We start from the raw sequence: 15,276 nt of genomic DNA on the forward strand, positions 1-15,276 counted from the left end.
AACACCGCTAGTCCACGTGTTCATCCAAATACCTTCAGTTGCAAATCAGACTAAATTGACCTCAAAAATCTCAGCATACCTGACTTAAGTTCAAGGAAGGGCTGGCTTCAGGCAAGGTTTGATCTAGCAGTCAAAGTCATATGGGCAGTCCAGCCTCTGTCCCCCATCTCCCAGCCTCTCTTTCTCAGCATCTTAGGAGGTCTTAGGGATACCAGCTTAGTTTCTCTCCAATGGAAATGAGCAGTGTCTCTCCATGCCCGTTCCATGAAAGGAGGAGGAAACACCTTTTGCAGATGCCCTCAGCAAGCACCTCTTTGCATCTCTGTCTGGAATAGCCACTGGTCATCCTTGAGCTAGTCACCGTGGCCAGAGGACAGGCTCTGCTGGCTGATGGAAAGTGGGGAGGGGGACCCTCGTGAAAATCGGAGTGCCGTTTTCTAAGGAAAAGGAAAAAGAGCTTCAAGGCCCAAAGCAAGTGGCAAGGTTATGGTATTTTTCATGTTCTTAGCAGAAATAAGGGTCACAAATTTTAAATCTACTACATACGTTTAATCAACGTTTCTTTGAATGCACTAGAAAGGGATACTTATTACTAATCTTTTTGCTTCTAGTAGTGGATGCTCTAGTCTGCCCTCCAGTGTGCCAGTTGCTCTTACGCTGTCGTTTGGTGAAGAGTCTCAGGAACTTGCCTTCAGGCTCAGACTGTGCCCCAAGAAGAGTCCTGCTCTCCCTGTCCAGTGTTTAAGCCCCGTGCTCATCTGTGCCTACCGGATGTTACAGTGGCTTGTTTGGAATAATCTAGTCTTGCTGTTTCCATTGTTGGTGTGTGAATTTTTCAACTTTGCTTATGAATATCCCTCCCACGTGATAACATTTAAGTGAAAGTTGCTCAGTCTTGTCCAACTCTTTGCAACTCCATGGACTATACAGTCCTTGGAATTCTCCAGGCCAGAACACTGGAGTGGGTAGCCCTTGCCTTCTCCAGGGGATCTTCCCAACCCAGGGATCGAACCCAGGTCTCCCACATTGCAGGCAGATTCTTTACCAGCTGAGCCACCAGGGAAGCCCAAGAATACTGGAGTGGGTAGCGTTTCCCTTCCCCAGAGAATCTTCCCAACTCAGGAATTGAACCGGGGTCTCCTGCTTTGCAGGTGGATTCTTCACCAAACTGAGCTATCAGGGAAGCCCTGATACCACTTAAATATCTATCAAAATATTTACTAGCAAGATTTTCATAAGTTAGATAATTATGGCTAAATCTGTACCATTACTTGAACTCAAATGAGATTTTTAAACCTCTGTATTTTGTTATTTTAGTGACTTATTACTTTCCGTCTCTTATTTGGAATATAAAGGTCTGTTGCCTCATAGTCCTTGGACGAGTCACAGCCCTTCCGCACACCTGCCTTCATGGGGCCCTGGCGGGTGGAGGTGATTAGGGGCAGGTACCACCAAGCCATGCACACTGCTATTTTTGTTCTATTCAAACTCATCTTTCAAAGCACTGGTTGTGACCTGCAGCAGAACAGACCTTCAGAGGCAAAGAGCCGGCCGGGAGAGGAGCCTGTTTTTGGAGTCACGCTACCCGACCCCTGTGGCCGCACTCGGCCCGGCCTCCGTCCTCTGCTTGGCAGAGGCTCAGGCTCTCCCCGGTGGCGAGCGTGGTGGCAAGCGCTTGGCCTGCTCCAGGCTGCCGGCACTGTCCCCCTGCTGGTGGCCCAGGTCTGTCCTTCCTCCCCAGGCAGCTCAGGCTCCTGTTCCCCTGGGGGCGGGGCTGATCCTTCCCCAGCCCCCGCCTCCTTGCTGCTCTCCCCAGCCCCGCGGCCCTCCCTCCTCTGGGCCCCCTGCACACGCCCCTTCCCCACCAGTAGCTGCCCACTCACATGCTCAGACTCTCACATCTCTCTTTACTTAGCTCTCCTTCAGATCTCTCAAAAAAAAAAAAAAAAACCAACCCAACCGAGTCGCAGTCCCTGTCTCAGACCCCTGGTCCCTCAGGCAGGACTGCACGTCCTGAGCACCAGCTCCCATGGGGTCCGCCTCCTGGTCTCCTCTCCTCTCCCCGCCTCCTCACCTCCCTCCATCCCCCAGCCTCCTGGGCCGCAGCCTGGGAGCCTCTCAGGTGCCTGCCCGCGATGCTCTTCAGGCCCACCTGCAGCCGAGGCTCTCAGGCTGAAGTCTGGACCCCGGCTCCTCCGCCCGCCTCCCTTCTTGCGTCTCCTCGCTCACTCCCAGAACCGCGGAGCTCGTGCCCAGCGGACCGAAACCTCTGCCCTCGTGGAGCCTGGGGGTGGAGGGCCCGAGACCGACAGCAAACACGCTCAACTAGTCGCGGTGTGGGAGGCGATGAACGCTGGAGAACGCAGCGCAGGGGCGGGGCGGACCGAAAGCATGGGAAAAGGCAGCGCTCTGGGCAGCGCTGATGGAGGAGGCGACAGCTGAAGGGAGCCCGCTCCTGGGGGGCTCGGTTCTTCATGGACCCCAACAGCCCCCGGCGGGCGTCCCACACAGCGTTCGGAAGACTGGGGAGCCGCTCCGCTGCAGAGCAGGGCAGAGGAAGCCGCGGCCCGCCCTGCGTTATCCGAGGGCGCTGCGGTCTCCGCGCCTGGGCTCCCATCGCCTCCGCGGCTGCCTGGAGCGTGGAACCTGCGCGCCAATGCGCCAGCCGCAGTCCTGAGCAGCGCGGCTACCTTCTCCACAGGTCAAACCGGACCCTGTTTTTGGCATTTTGCTAAAACAACTGCTGACATTCTGATAGATGCCCAAGGAGAGACCTCAGATGCCACCTCTGCACCTCGCCTGTCACTGAACGTGGACTGAGGGCTGTTAGCACTGCGTTTTTCTAGATCAGCTCTCTTATTTTTCTTACACGCGCCGGAGTCCACTGTGAAGACAAATGCGGGCGAGTGCCCTGTCGTCACCCCCCCGGAGCAGCGGGCAGAGGCTGAGGAAGGGACTCGCTGCAGAGCCCAGGCACTTCCTGCAGGGGATCTCGGTGACCTGGAGACTCTGGCGGGGTCTGCCACACAAAGGACTCAGAGGTGGTTTTCATTCATTTCAGTGTCCACATTAACAGCAGAAAATGTTGTGCCCTACAGGAGAATGAAGTCCCACTTGCTTGCAGTTTCCATCGTTTGGGCACCTTTCCAGACAGTCCTCCTGACGTGTGGTCGCATCTGTGTGCCCACCACGCTGCACCCACTCTGCAGTGTCCCCGAGGCTCGTGGACCTGCCCACGGCCCGGTGCACCCGGGAGAGAGACATGGCCACCGATGGCGGGAGCCAGGTCTCTTGTGTTGGAGTAGGGAGGACTCTGGAGTGATCCACGTGGTGGTGGACAGAGCTGCAGGCAACGGGGTGGACTCCGTTTACCTCCAGGCAGACACAGGTGGCCACACGCAGATGCCTTTAAACACACACATCTCCTTGTTCTGTCAGCCTAGAGCACCCAGAGCAGTGACACCCCGGCAGAGAGCACACTCAGCACCCAGACCTCATGCCCGTTGGATCGTAGAAAAAGCAAGGGAGTTTCAGAAAAACATCTACTTCTGCTTCATTGACTACGCTAAAGCCTTGACTGTGTGGATCAAAACAAACTGGAAATTTCTTCCAGAGATGGGAATACCAGGCCACCTTGCCTATCTCCTGTGAAATCTGTATGCAGCTCAAGAAGCAACAGTTAGAACCAGACATGGAACAGCAGACTGGTTCCAGATTGGGAAAGGAGTGCTTCAAGGCTGTATATTATCACCCTGCTTATTTAACTTCTATGCAGAATACATCATGAGACCTGCCGGACTGGATGAAGCACTAGCTAGAATCAAGATTGTGGGGAGAAATGTCAATAACCACAGATATGCAGCTGATGTGAAGAAGGCTGAGTGCTGAAGAATTGATGCTTTTGAATTGTAGTGTTGGAGAAGACTCTTGAGAGTCCCTTGGACTGCAAGGAGATCCAGCCAGTCCATCCTAAAGGAGACCAGCCCTGGGTGTTCTTTGGAAGGAATGATGCTGAAGCTGAAACTCTAGTACTTTGGTCACCTCAAGCGAATAATTGACTCATTGGAAAAGACTCTGCTGCTGGGAGGGATTGGGGGCAGGAGGAGAAGGGGACGACTGAGGATGAGATGGCTGGATGGCATCACGGACTCGATGGACGTGAGTCTGAGTGAACTCCGGGAGTTGGTGATGGACAGGGAGGCCTGGCGTGCTGCAATTCATGGGGTCGCAAAGAGTCGGACACGACTGAGCGACTGAACTGAACTGAATGGCAGAAAGTGAAGAGGAACTAAAGAGCCTCTTGATGAAAGTCAAAGAGGAGAGTGAAAAAGCTGGCTTAAAACTCAACATGCAAAAAACTAAGATCATGGCATCCAGTCCCATAATTTCGTGGCCAATAGATGGGGAAACAGTGGCAACAATGTCAGACTTTATTTTCTTGGGCTCCAAAATCACTGCAGATGGTGAATGCAGCCATGAAATTAAAAGACACTTACTCCTTGGAAGAAAAGCTATGACAAACCTAGACAGCACATTAAAAAGCAGAGACATTACTTTGCCAACAAAGGTCCATCTAGTCAAAGCTGTGGTTTTTCCAGTGGTCATGTACGGATGTGAGCGTTGGACCATAAAGAAGACTGAGTGCCCAAGAATTGGTGCTTTCGAACTGTGGTGTTGGAGAAGACTCTTGAGACCCTTGGACAGCAAGGAGATCCAACCAGTCAATTCTAAAGGAAATCAACCCTTAATATTCATTGGAAGGACTGATGCTGAAGCTGACGCTCCAATACTTTGGCCACCTGATGCGAAGAACTGATTCTTTGGAAAAGACCCTGATGCTGGGAAAGGTTGAAGGCACGAGGAGAAAAGGGTGGCAGAAGATGAGATGGTGAGATAGCTTCACCAACTCAATGGACATGAGTTTGAGCAAACTGCAGGGGATAGTGGAGGACAGGGAATCCTGGCGTGCTGCAGCCCATGGGGTCACAAAGAGTTGGACACGAGTGAGTGAACAACAAATCCTGTTTACAGTTGCATCAAAAATAATAAAACACCTATGAATAAGATTAACAGAGGAAGTGAATTTGCACCTCCTGAGAGGCAGCCCCTTGCTGGCCGGTTCCGCCTTTGGCTGCTGCAGAGCTCCCTGTCTCTGTCCGCACCAGCAGTGCCCACGCCGCGGCTGACCTCCACTCCCCTCCCCTGGCTCTGTCCTCTGCGCCGATGCCGTCGGGTCAGTGAACACTCTCCCCAGGGAGTCAGCTTCCTCAGGACACCACCCCTCTCACTTCATCTCTGGCTCTGCAGACAGAGGGCTGTGCTCAGAAACTCGATTTCAGAGAAAGCAGCCTAGAAAGGGGAAAATAAAACAGTACCTGTCCAGGGGAGAATGTAGCAAACACCGTTTCAGAGCAAGGCCGACGGCAGCAGCAATGGGTCACGCCGGCAGCAGGCACCCTTGGCCTGCTGGCAGGAGGAGGGCGCTTATCTCAGAGGCCTCCCTCCCCAAGCCCACAGCCCTGGTCTAAACAGGAGAAAAACAGCAAGCAGGTCCCAGCTGAGGGAACCAGACGACTGGACGTGATGTGGGTCCTGGGTAGGGTCTTGGGGCAGAAAAAGGACTCCAGGTGAAAACTGGCGAAATCGGAATCAAGTATGGAATTAGTAATAATGTATTGACGCTGGTTTCTTAATTGTGTCAAATGCCCTAGAAACGTAAGATGCTAGCAATATAGGCAACCCAGTGAGGGGCCTATACTACGTTCCTAACTTTTCAGTAAGACTGTTCTACAATAAAACGGTTACTTTTATTTTAAAAAATTACCGTGATAGATTATATTTATAGAGTTTTTTATGTTCTCCATCAAAAGATTCTGGTTCTATCTTTAACAGCCGATTTAATTTTAATAACTTATCTCTAGACATATTTAGGACACTTCATTAAGGCAGTTCTGATTGAAAGTAATTTACTTTTTCTTATTTGGTGATTGTACCTTCCTCTAGTCTCCAGGTAGCATTAACAGCATTTTTATCTGGCTTGTTTTAAGATTAACTTAAGGGAACTAAGCCTTAAACTCTTCTTTCCCTGCAACTTGACAGTGAAAGACGGTGTTCAAGGTTGAGGTTCTCTGCCAGAGTCAGATGCCAGAGCCTCCCTTCTGCTCACTGTGGGCAGAGCGGCTTCCGTGTAATAACAGAAAAGAAGACGCCATTTGAGAGGAGTGAAAGTTGCCTGGGAATTGAGCTCACGTCTATCAGCCGTGGTGGGGGAAGAAAAAGCTATACCCTTCAAGCCCCTTCTTAGCATGCATTCTGTCATATGCTCAAAGGACAAAATATGCATTTTAACTTTCCTTAAAATGTTCACACTATAGACTGTTATACAGTGTGCTATAGTGTATGAACTGTGCTATATGGGTTAGATTTTTAGTGAAGTTTCTGTTATTTTGGGGGGGCTTCCAAATTGGTGCAGTGGTAAAGCTTCCGCCTACCAACACAGGAAATGAAAGAGACCCAGATTCATTCCCTGGGTTGGGAAGATCCCCTGGAGTAGGAAATGGCAACCCGCTCCAGTATTCTTGCCTGGAAATTTCTATGGACAGAGGAACCTAGCGTGCTGCAGTCCATGGGGTCACAAAGAGTCGGACACCACAGTGAGCACTCACTGTTATTTGATTATTTGTTGTATTGTAAAACATAAAAAGTAGCGCTTAATTATTTAAAAGTTTCCTTTATCTTTATCTAAAGGTAATCACATTTCTGCTTTCTCAGGACAAATAAGCTTCTTTATCCCTCTTTCCATTGGTAAAGCAACTTTCATTAAGCTGAAGTTTTATGGGCTGTGGAAGGGAAATGATTTTAGGAGCTGAGTCCTTGCTTGCGGGATGAACTTACACCGAGCTGTGCTCACCAAGAGCTTACAGTCTGGTCCGACCCTAGTTTGACATGCTATTAGTTAGAGACCATATTCTATTTTATACAACTACAGACCCTGACAATACTCAGAGTGAGTTAGAACATCTGCAAAGTCTCTTCTACATCTTCAAAGTCTCTTCCTAGAAAATTGAAATGTTTTAACATGAAAGAGTTTTGGACTTTTGTTGAATGCTTATGTCCTGTTGTGGTGGGGACGTGTTTTTGTCCTTCACCCTACTAATCTGGCGCACTATATTGATGTCTGGTTTTTTGCATTTCTGAGAGAAGCCCCCATTGGCTGCGTACAAACCCTTTCTGTGTGTCACTGGTTTCAGCGTGCTGATGTTGACTGAGGCTCCTTGTGCCTGTTTGTGGAGGATGTTGTATTTGGTGTCTGGTCTTAGCATCAGGATAACCCTTCATAGAGTGGGTTGGCAGGCTCCTCACTCTGCCATTCTGGAAGTACCTTTCATTGCTAACTTTTTTTGAGAGTTCTTTTTTTTTTTTTTTGGCCGTACTATGTGGCATGTGGAATCTAGTTCCCTGAACAGGGATTGAACCCATGACCCCTGCATGGGACGGCAGAGTCTTAGCCACTGAACCACCAGGGAAGTCTGAGAGTCTTTTATGTTTTGAATCCAACGTGATTTGCAAAAAACAAAAGTAAGTTTGATGGAGCCCAGTTTTTCATTTTCTTTATGGACCATTCTGAAGGGGTCTATCTAAGAATTCTTTGTCTAATGCAAGATTACAAAGATTTTCTCTTAAGTTCTCCTCTAAAAGTTTTAGAGTTTTGCATTTTAAATTTATATTTATAATCCATAATTTATAGAATCAGCTTGTTGATAACTAAGAAAAATACTGCTAGTATTTTAATTAGGATTGTATTGAATTTATAGATCAGTTTGGGAGTCATTGGCATATTAATGTTGAGGGTTCTGATCCATGAACATGGTATATCTTTCCATCTATTTAGGACTATTAATTTTTTTTATCAGGATTCTGTAGTTTTCAACATACAAGTTTATACCTGAATGGTTTGGGGGTGCTGTTAGTAATATAAATGGCATTGTTTATTTAATTTCAGTGTCTGATTACTCATTGGCACTATGTAAAGACTGAATTGATCTTTATATATTGACTCTATATCGATACTTTGGTCTACCCACCCAAATTGTGTTTCAGTGTTAGTTGTATTAAGTATTGGTGCACATATGCATAATACATTGGCGTTAGTTATTTTGTTAGTGTTTAATGAAGTGCGGCACATTTTAGGGGCTTCCCTGGTCGTCCAATGGCAAAGACTCTGAGCTCCCAATGCAGGGAGCCCAGATTCCATCCCTGCTCAGGGAACTAGATCCCAGATGCCGTCCCTGAGAGTTCAAATGCCGCAGCTAAGACCTGGGGCAGCCAAATAAATAAATATGTCTTTAGTTCTTCCAGTTTACTGCTACCAACCCATCTCTCTCCTCCTCCTCAGGCGTGCGTGTTCCGTCATATGACCCCATGGACTGCAGCCCACCGGGCTCCTCTGTCCATGCACTTTTCCAGGAAAAATACTGGAGTGGGTTGCCATTTCCTTCTCCAATAAAAAATATATATATTTTAAATGTAACACATTTTAAATACTGTTAAATGATTCAGATTAAGAGAAGATATTTCAGCTAAGGCAGTTTCCCCTTTATTATTCGCAGAATATCCAAGGTATCTCCAAGCACCCAATTCAGACAACTAAACCTCACAATTTTAAAGGTAACACATTTCTTTTTACTTCACAAAAATCTTGAGCTACGTTTTTTTAAAAGCCTGGAAATGTTTGTAATTGTTTTTCTATCTAAGTAACTGCTTTTCTTTCCTGAAGTTCTCCTCTGTGTTTGCGTGACCGGGATTTAAATATACACTGAAAAATAAAACCCAGCTAAAGTGGCACGGCCCCTCCCCTCTAGCGGTTTCTAAGTGAAAATGGATGAAAAATTACCACAGGGGAGTGGCTCCCCTCCCACCGCCTCTCCCCCACCAGCTTCACAACAGAGAAGAGACAGAGAGACAATGGAGCTGGCTTTTATTAAGGTCTGAAAATTACTGGACGTGTTTGCAAAACGTAGTCATGCTCTTCTTTCTCTCGACCCACTCCACTGCCATGCGGGTGATGATATTTCTAAACGAGAAAAGGTCAAGTCTGAGCAAAGCCAGGTTCTGTGTCCCGTTCCCAGTAAATTCCTGCTCCCTTGGCTTCGGGAACTGCTGCTTCCAGAAGGTCGAAGCCAAACAGCAAAGCGCCGTGAGCTTCAGCAACGTGCACGTCGTTGTACATGAACAGAGCTCCTGGAGGTGGGCAGCAACTTGGCCTCCGCGAGCCCTTCACCGCACATTCCGTGGGAGACCGTCCCCGAAGGAGGCCTCCTGTCGGTGAGGCGCAGAGGGTCAGTGTTTGACCTTTCCTTCACTAGGAATTCTAGACAGAACAGGAGATTCTAACAGCAGAAAGTCTAGTTAGCTTTCAGCAGTCTTATGCTGTTTTAAAATTGCATTAAGAAAAAGCAGGAAAATATTCTTCTGACTTCCAAGTGATGTTAAAATAACTGTGTGTGAGGAATAGCTATGAATCAGCTCACGATCAGCTCACCAAGTGCTCTTGAACTCATAATGATTCAGGTGACGAGGACGAACTCAGCATCTCCCCAAGGACGGCATTTGTTTCATCCGAAGGCCGCAGCTTCCTGGCAGCAGGTACGCGCCAGCCACGGTAGACACGCCGTGTCACTGGGGCACACGTTACGTGTTTCACGTGTTCAAATGCTTAGAAACTGAATAATCCGAAGGTGCTTACAGAACTCATTCTTGAAGGTAAACCCCGAGGCAGATATTTGTACGAAGCCGAGGTTTCTCCTGCACAGTAGACGAGAGCAGCTCTGCCTCCTGGGCTTCTTCACGTGACTGCATCTAGAGCCCAGATTCCCTGCTAGGCCTCCCAAGTCCACCCCCGCCCCCACTGTCCCGTCCCCCTGGCTCCCCTTCCCACGCGCTGCAGCCATGCTGGTCCCTCTGCCCTCAGCCCCGCCGCCAGCCCCGCATGGAGACTTCTCCCCACGTGTGGTCTTGCTACCTCCTCCAACCTCCTTGCCTCTGCTACCTCGTCCCTTTCTTGATGACATGTCACAGCAGCAACCCCCCCACACACTCACTCTGGAGCCTCCTCCTCTCGATCTGTCTTTCCCGTTTCATTGCTTGCCTTCCAACACACCGAATAATTCACCCAAACCGTCTCCCTCTCCTCGAGTAGAAGCTCCACACGGGAAGGGACCGTCATCTGTCTTGTTCACTAGCATACCCCAGGCACACAGCCTGGCACAGAGAGAGCCCTTTCTGAACCTCTGATGTTCTGATGACTCGATCAATGAGTGCGGCCCCCTGGAGGCCTTGCCAGCCTTACGGAAGGGGTCTCATGGACTCTTAGCCCCAGGGATGGCGAACAGCCCAGACGCCCAGGGGCCTGGCAGCTGGGAGGTGGGCGTGCCGACCTTGATTCCCCATGGGAGGGGAAAGTGAGGTCGCTTGGGCTGGGCGGCAACAATGAGGCGTGTGTGGATGGGTTCTGAATTAACACAGAGCTCTGTCTGACAGACTTTTCGCAGATTGAATTGCGCATTCTTGCACACTTATCTGGGGACCCAGAACTTTTGAAGTTATTCCAGGAATCTGAGAGAGATGATGTATTTTCCACCCTGACTTCACAGTGGTAAGCTATACGCCCTCATAACAATATCAGATCCACAGGAATGCAGGCTTGATTTTAAAAACCTGAAGTTGGTCCAAACCTGTTTTCAATAAGAAGTTATGTTTTTCTCTAGGAGTTAATCTTTTTGAAAAGAGCAGATAGCTAGGATGCCAAGCGTCTCCTAAGTATGAAAGAGGTGGTTGTTCTTCAGCTCCAGAAGGGGCGTCGATTGCTGAGGAATGTACCAGAAATATCGAAAAATCAAAAGTGAAAGTCACGCGTGCCCTCCAGATGGGTATCAGCCGGAGAAGACAGAGCCCAGGGCCTGCAGGCAGCCTGGTGGCGACCCCAGCGTTGGGCCCCTGCGCCCTCAGCTGCTGTTTGGTGGAAAACAAGCCTGCACTTAACTCCCATCCCTTCTCAGTGCCGGCTCGTTCTTGCTTTCTCATTTGCCTGCCTAGGCTTCTCTTCTTTCAGTCTGAAGCCTGGAACTCCTCCCATCTAAAGCGATGAGCGCCTTTCTTGGGGATGCAGTTGTCCCGAGGTCCAGAGTCAGCAAGAGCAGGCTCAGAGCCTGCCGCCCCTCCGGCCCACCGCCAGCTCAGCGGCTCTCAGAGGCCGGGTCGACCCGGTGCTGCCAAGTCCTGGAGCTTGCTCCCCCCGCGGCTCCCAGGGAAAGGCCCTTCCCTTAGTGTGTCCTGTGTACTCTTAAAAACTGTGATATAATTCACACACCATAAAATTCACCCTTTTAAAGTATACCATTGAGTGGGTATCGGTACATTCACAAGGCTTGGCAGCCACCATCACTGTCTAATTCCAGAGCATCTCCATTCCTTAAAGAGAAACCCCACCCCGAGGAGTCAGTCCTCACCCTTCCTCCCCCATGGGAGCATTCATCTGCCTTCTGTCTCTGCACATTCGTCTGTTCTGGACAATTCACAGTAAAGGAATCATACAGAGTGTGGCCTTTTGTAACTATCTTCTATCACTGAACTTAATGTTTTCAAGGTTCATCCATGGCGAAGCTTGTATCAATACTGCATTCTTTTTTATGGCTGAATAATATTCCTTTCTATGGAATAATGTATTCTATGTATATAAAATTATGGAAGAGAATGGAATTATGGAATTATAATATATAAAATTATGGAATATATAAAATTATGGAATATATATTATATATATACTAATATATATTAGTATAAATAAGCAAATAATATTCCATATTCCATTTATTTATCCCTGTATCAGCTGATGTATATTTGGGTTGTTTCCACCTTCTGACTATTATGAATAATACTGCTGTGAACATCCATGCACAAAACTTTATATGGAAATATGTTTCCATTTCTCTTGGATAGATACCTAGGAGTAGAACTTCTGAGTCATATGGTAATTCTATGTTTAACTTTTTAAAATTGTGGTAAAATAACAAAATTTATCATCTCAACCATTTTTAAATGTGCAATTCATATCACAGCAGTAGCAACTATATTTAATTTTTTGAGGAATTATTGAACTAGTTTCCAAAATAGCTGCACCATTTTATACCCCACAAACAGTGCACAGGTCTCCAGCCTACCCACCTTCTTGCCAGCACCGTTTATCTCTGTCTTCTTGATTCTAGCCATCCCCGTGGGTGTGAAGTGGTACTTTGCGGTTTGGTTTGCACGTCCTTGCTGACTGCCGATGTTGAGGATCTTGTCTTATTCTCTATCGTTGTCTCTTTCCCTCTCCTACACCTTTACACAAATCCACCTGGGTGTTTTGCTCACCCCAGCTTTCTCTGTGCTTCTTCCCAGAAGATGCACTTTCTTCCATTTCAGCTTCTCTCCAGTAAGGATATAAGACAATACAGAATTTTCAAGGCATGGAATAGATTTAGTAATACCCCTGCCTGCTCTCCAGAGGTGTGCAAAGTCTGAGAAGAGTGCTTCTATCCAGGCAGGAAGAGTGTTTTGCTTGCCTGGTTCACATTTGCACTTCACTGCCATCTGAGTGTGTTGATGGAATGGTGCCCTGGAGTTTTCCTTACAGTGTGTGAGAGAATCTGTCTGTGATTCTGTGGGAGTGCTTGTGCATAGATCACCAAGGGTGTGTTTTGTGCAGCGAGCCAAGAGCGACTCTGGCTGTTGCTGACCAAGCGTTAGAGAAACACATTCTTGTCAAAGTGTCAGGTGGAGGATGAAGCTGAAGCCGAGCAGGAGAGTGCACAGCACCTAATGCGCCATCAGGGAGGAGGAGAGGCCTCAGACGAGCAGCCTGAGCCTCCGCCGCAAGAAGCCTGAGAAGGACGAGGACGGACGAAGGAGACAGTGGAGACAAGGGCAGCGACCCATGGAACTGAGAGGCAGAAAACAGCAGCAAAAAGCAGTGGGAAAGGTTGATTCTTCAAAGAAAATAAAACCATCAGACTCTAGCAAGACTGACAAAAGCAAAAATAGAGAAGACACAAACCATCAAAATCAGGATGGATTCAGTACAGGATGTTAGCACGTTATTATAGACGGATTCTGCAGACATCAAGGAGACAGTAAGGAAACACTATAAACAATTTTTGCTCAAAAATTCACAAGAAATGGATCGATTTCTTGAAAACCACAAACTATCAAAACCCCACTCTGATGAAATGGATAACATGAATAGTCCTTGAACTTTTCATTTAAAATCTCCTGGTAAGGAAATCTGCAGGGCCAGATGTCTTCCATGGAATATTTTGCCAAATGTTAAAAGAATTAACACCAGTTTTATACGACCCCTTTCAGAAAGTAGAAGAGGAGCACTTCCCAGTCATACTTGAGAAGCTAGTATTGTCCCAATACCGAAACCAGACAAAGAGTGAAAACAGAATAAAACAAAGCCCCACACAGACCAATATCACTCCTGAATTTAGATGTGAAAACTCCTCAGCAAAATATTAGCAAACCAAATCCAACAACACAAAAATCTATACACTGTGTCCAAGTAGGATTTATTCCAGATGGGCAAGGCTGGTTTAATATTAGAAAATCAAACAGTGTGGTCCAATATATGGTCAGGCCAAAGGATAAAAATAATATGATGATATCCATTGACCCAGACAAAGCACCTGACAAAATCCAGCACCCGTTCATGGTAAAAACTCTTAGGAATTTAGAAATACAGGGGAGCAACCGCAGCTTGATAAAGAACATCTATTAAAGCAAACTCCAGCCAACAGCGTATTACATGGGAAAAGGCTGCATGCCTTCCAGTCCAGGCTCGATGCATGAGACAGGGAGCCCAGGGCTGGTGCACTGGGATGACCCTGAGGCATGGGACGGGAGGGAGGCGGGAGGGGGGTTCAGGATGGGGAACACATGTACACCCATGGCTGATTCATGTGAATGCATGCCAAAACCCACCACAATATTGTAATTAGCCTCCAATTAAAATAAATAAATCTTAAAAGAAGATCAGTAACAAATTAGTACTGAATGTGGAAGTTCTGGCCAAAAATGAGTCGAGGAAAAGAAATAAATCGTATACAGATTGGAAAGGAAGATATAAAGCTGTATTTGTAGGTGGTATGATTGTCTATATGGGAAGTCTTCAGTTCAGTTCAGTTCAGTTCAGCTCAGTTGCTCAGTCGTGTCCGACTCTTTGCGACCCCATGAATCGCAGCACGCCAGGCCTCCCTGTCCTGACCAACTCCCGGAGTTCACTCAGACTCACATCCATCGAATCCATGATGCCATCCAGCCATCTCATCCTCTGTTGTCCCCTTCTCCTCCTGCCCCTAATCCCTCCCAGCATCAGAGTCTTTCCCAATGAGTCAACTCTTCGCATGAGGTGGCCAAAGTACTGGAGTTTCAGCTTCAGCATCATCCCTCCAAAGAAATCCCAGGGCTGATCTCCTTTAAGAGGGACTGATTGGATCTCCTTGCAGTCCAAGGGACTCTCAAGAGCCTTCTCCAACACCACAGTTCAAAACCACCAATTCTTCGGCGCTCAGCCTTCTTCACAGTCCAACTCTCACATCCGTACATGACCACTGGAAAAACCATAGCCTTGACTAGATGGACCTTTGTTGGCAAAGTAATATCCCTGCTTTTCAATATGCTATCTAGGTTGGTCATAATTTCTCTTGCAAGGAGTAAGCGTCTTTTAATTTCATGGCTGCAATCACCATCTGCAGTGATTTTGGAGCCCCCAAAAATAAAGTCTGACACTGTTTCCACTGTTTACCCTTCTATTTCCCATGAAGTGATGGGACCGGATGCCATGATCTTTGTTTTCTGAATGTTGAGCTTTAAGCCAACTTTTTCACTGTCCTCTTTCACTTTCATCAAGAGGCTTTTTAGTTCCTCTTCACTTTCTGCCATAAGGGTGGTGTTATCTGCATATCTGAGGTTATTGATATTTCTCCTGGCAATCTTAATTCCAGCTTGTGCTTCTTCCAGCCCAGCGTTTCTCATGATGTACTCTGCATAGAAGTTAAATAAGCAGGGTGACAAGATACAGCCTTGATGTATTCCTTTTCCTATTTGGAACCAGTCTGTTGTTCCATGTCCAGTTCTAACTGTTGCTTCCTGACCTGCATATAGGTTTCTCAAGAGGCAGGTCAGGTGGTCTGTATTCCCATCTCTTTCAGAATTTTCCACAGTTTCTTGTGATCCACA

The 15,276-nt window shown here is 47.5% G+C and overlaps 1 protein-coding gene across 2 annotated transcripts in view; it reads left to right on the forward strand.

Annotated features, from left to right (window-relative positions):
* Window positions 1-15,276, forward strand: part of POLN (DNA polymerase nu) — a 161,244-nt gene that overhangs the window by 93,895 nt on the left and 52,073 nt on the right. For both annotated transcript variants that reach the window (XM_060417472.1, XM_027971302.3), the window contains 3 exons: window positions 8,610-8,667; window positions 9,571-9,645; window positions 10,540-10,654. In XM_060417472.1, the coding sequence (XP_060273455.1) occupies window positions 8,610-8,667; window positions 9,571-9,645; window positions 10,540-10,654 (248 nt within the window). The remainder of the gene's footprint in view (window positions 1-8,609; window positions 8,668-9,570; window positions 9,646-10,539; window positions 10,655-15,276) is intronic.

This window comes from Ovis aries, chromosome 6 (genome assembly GCF_016772045.2).
Source record: "Ovis aries strain OAR_USU_Benz2616 breed Rambouillet chromosome 6, ARS-UI_Ramb_v3.0, whole genome shotgun sequence".
Lineage (NCBI taxonomy): Eukaryota > Metazoa > Chordata > Mammalia > Artiodactyla > Bovidae > Ovis > Ovis aries.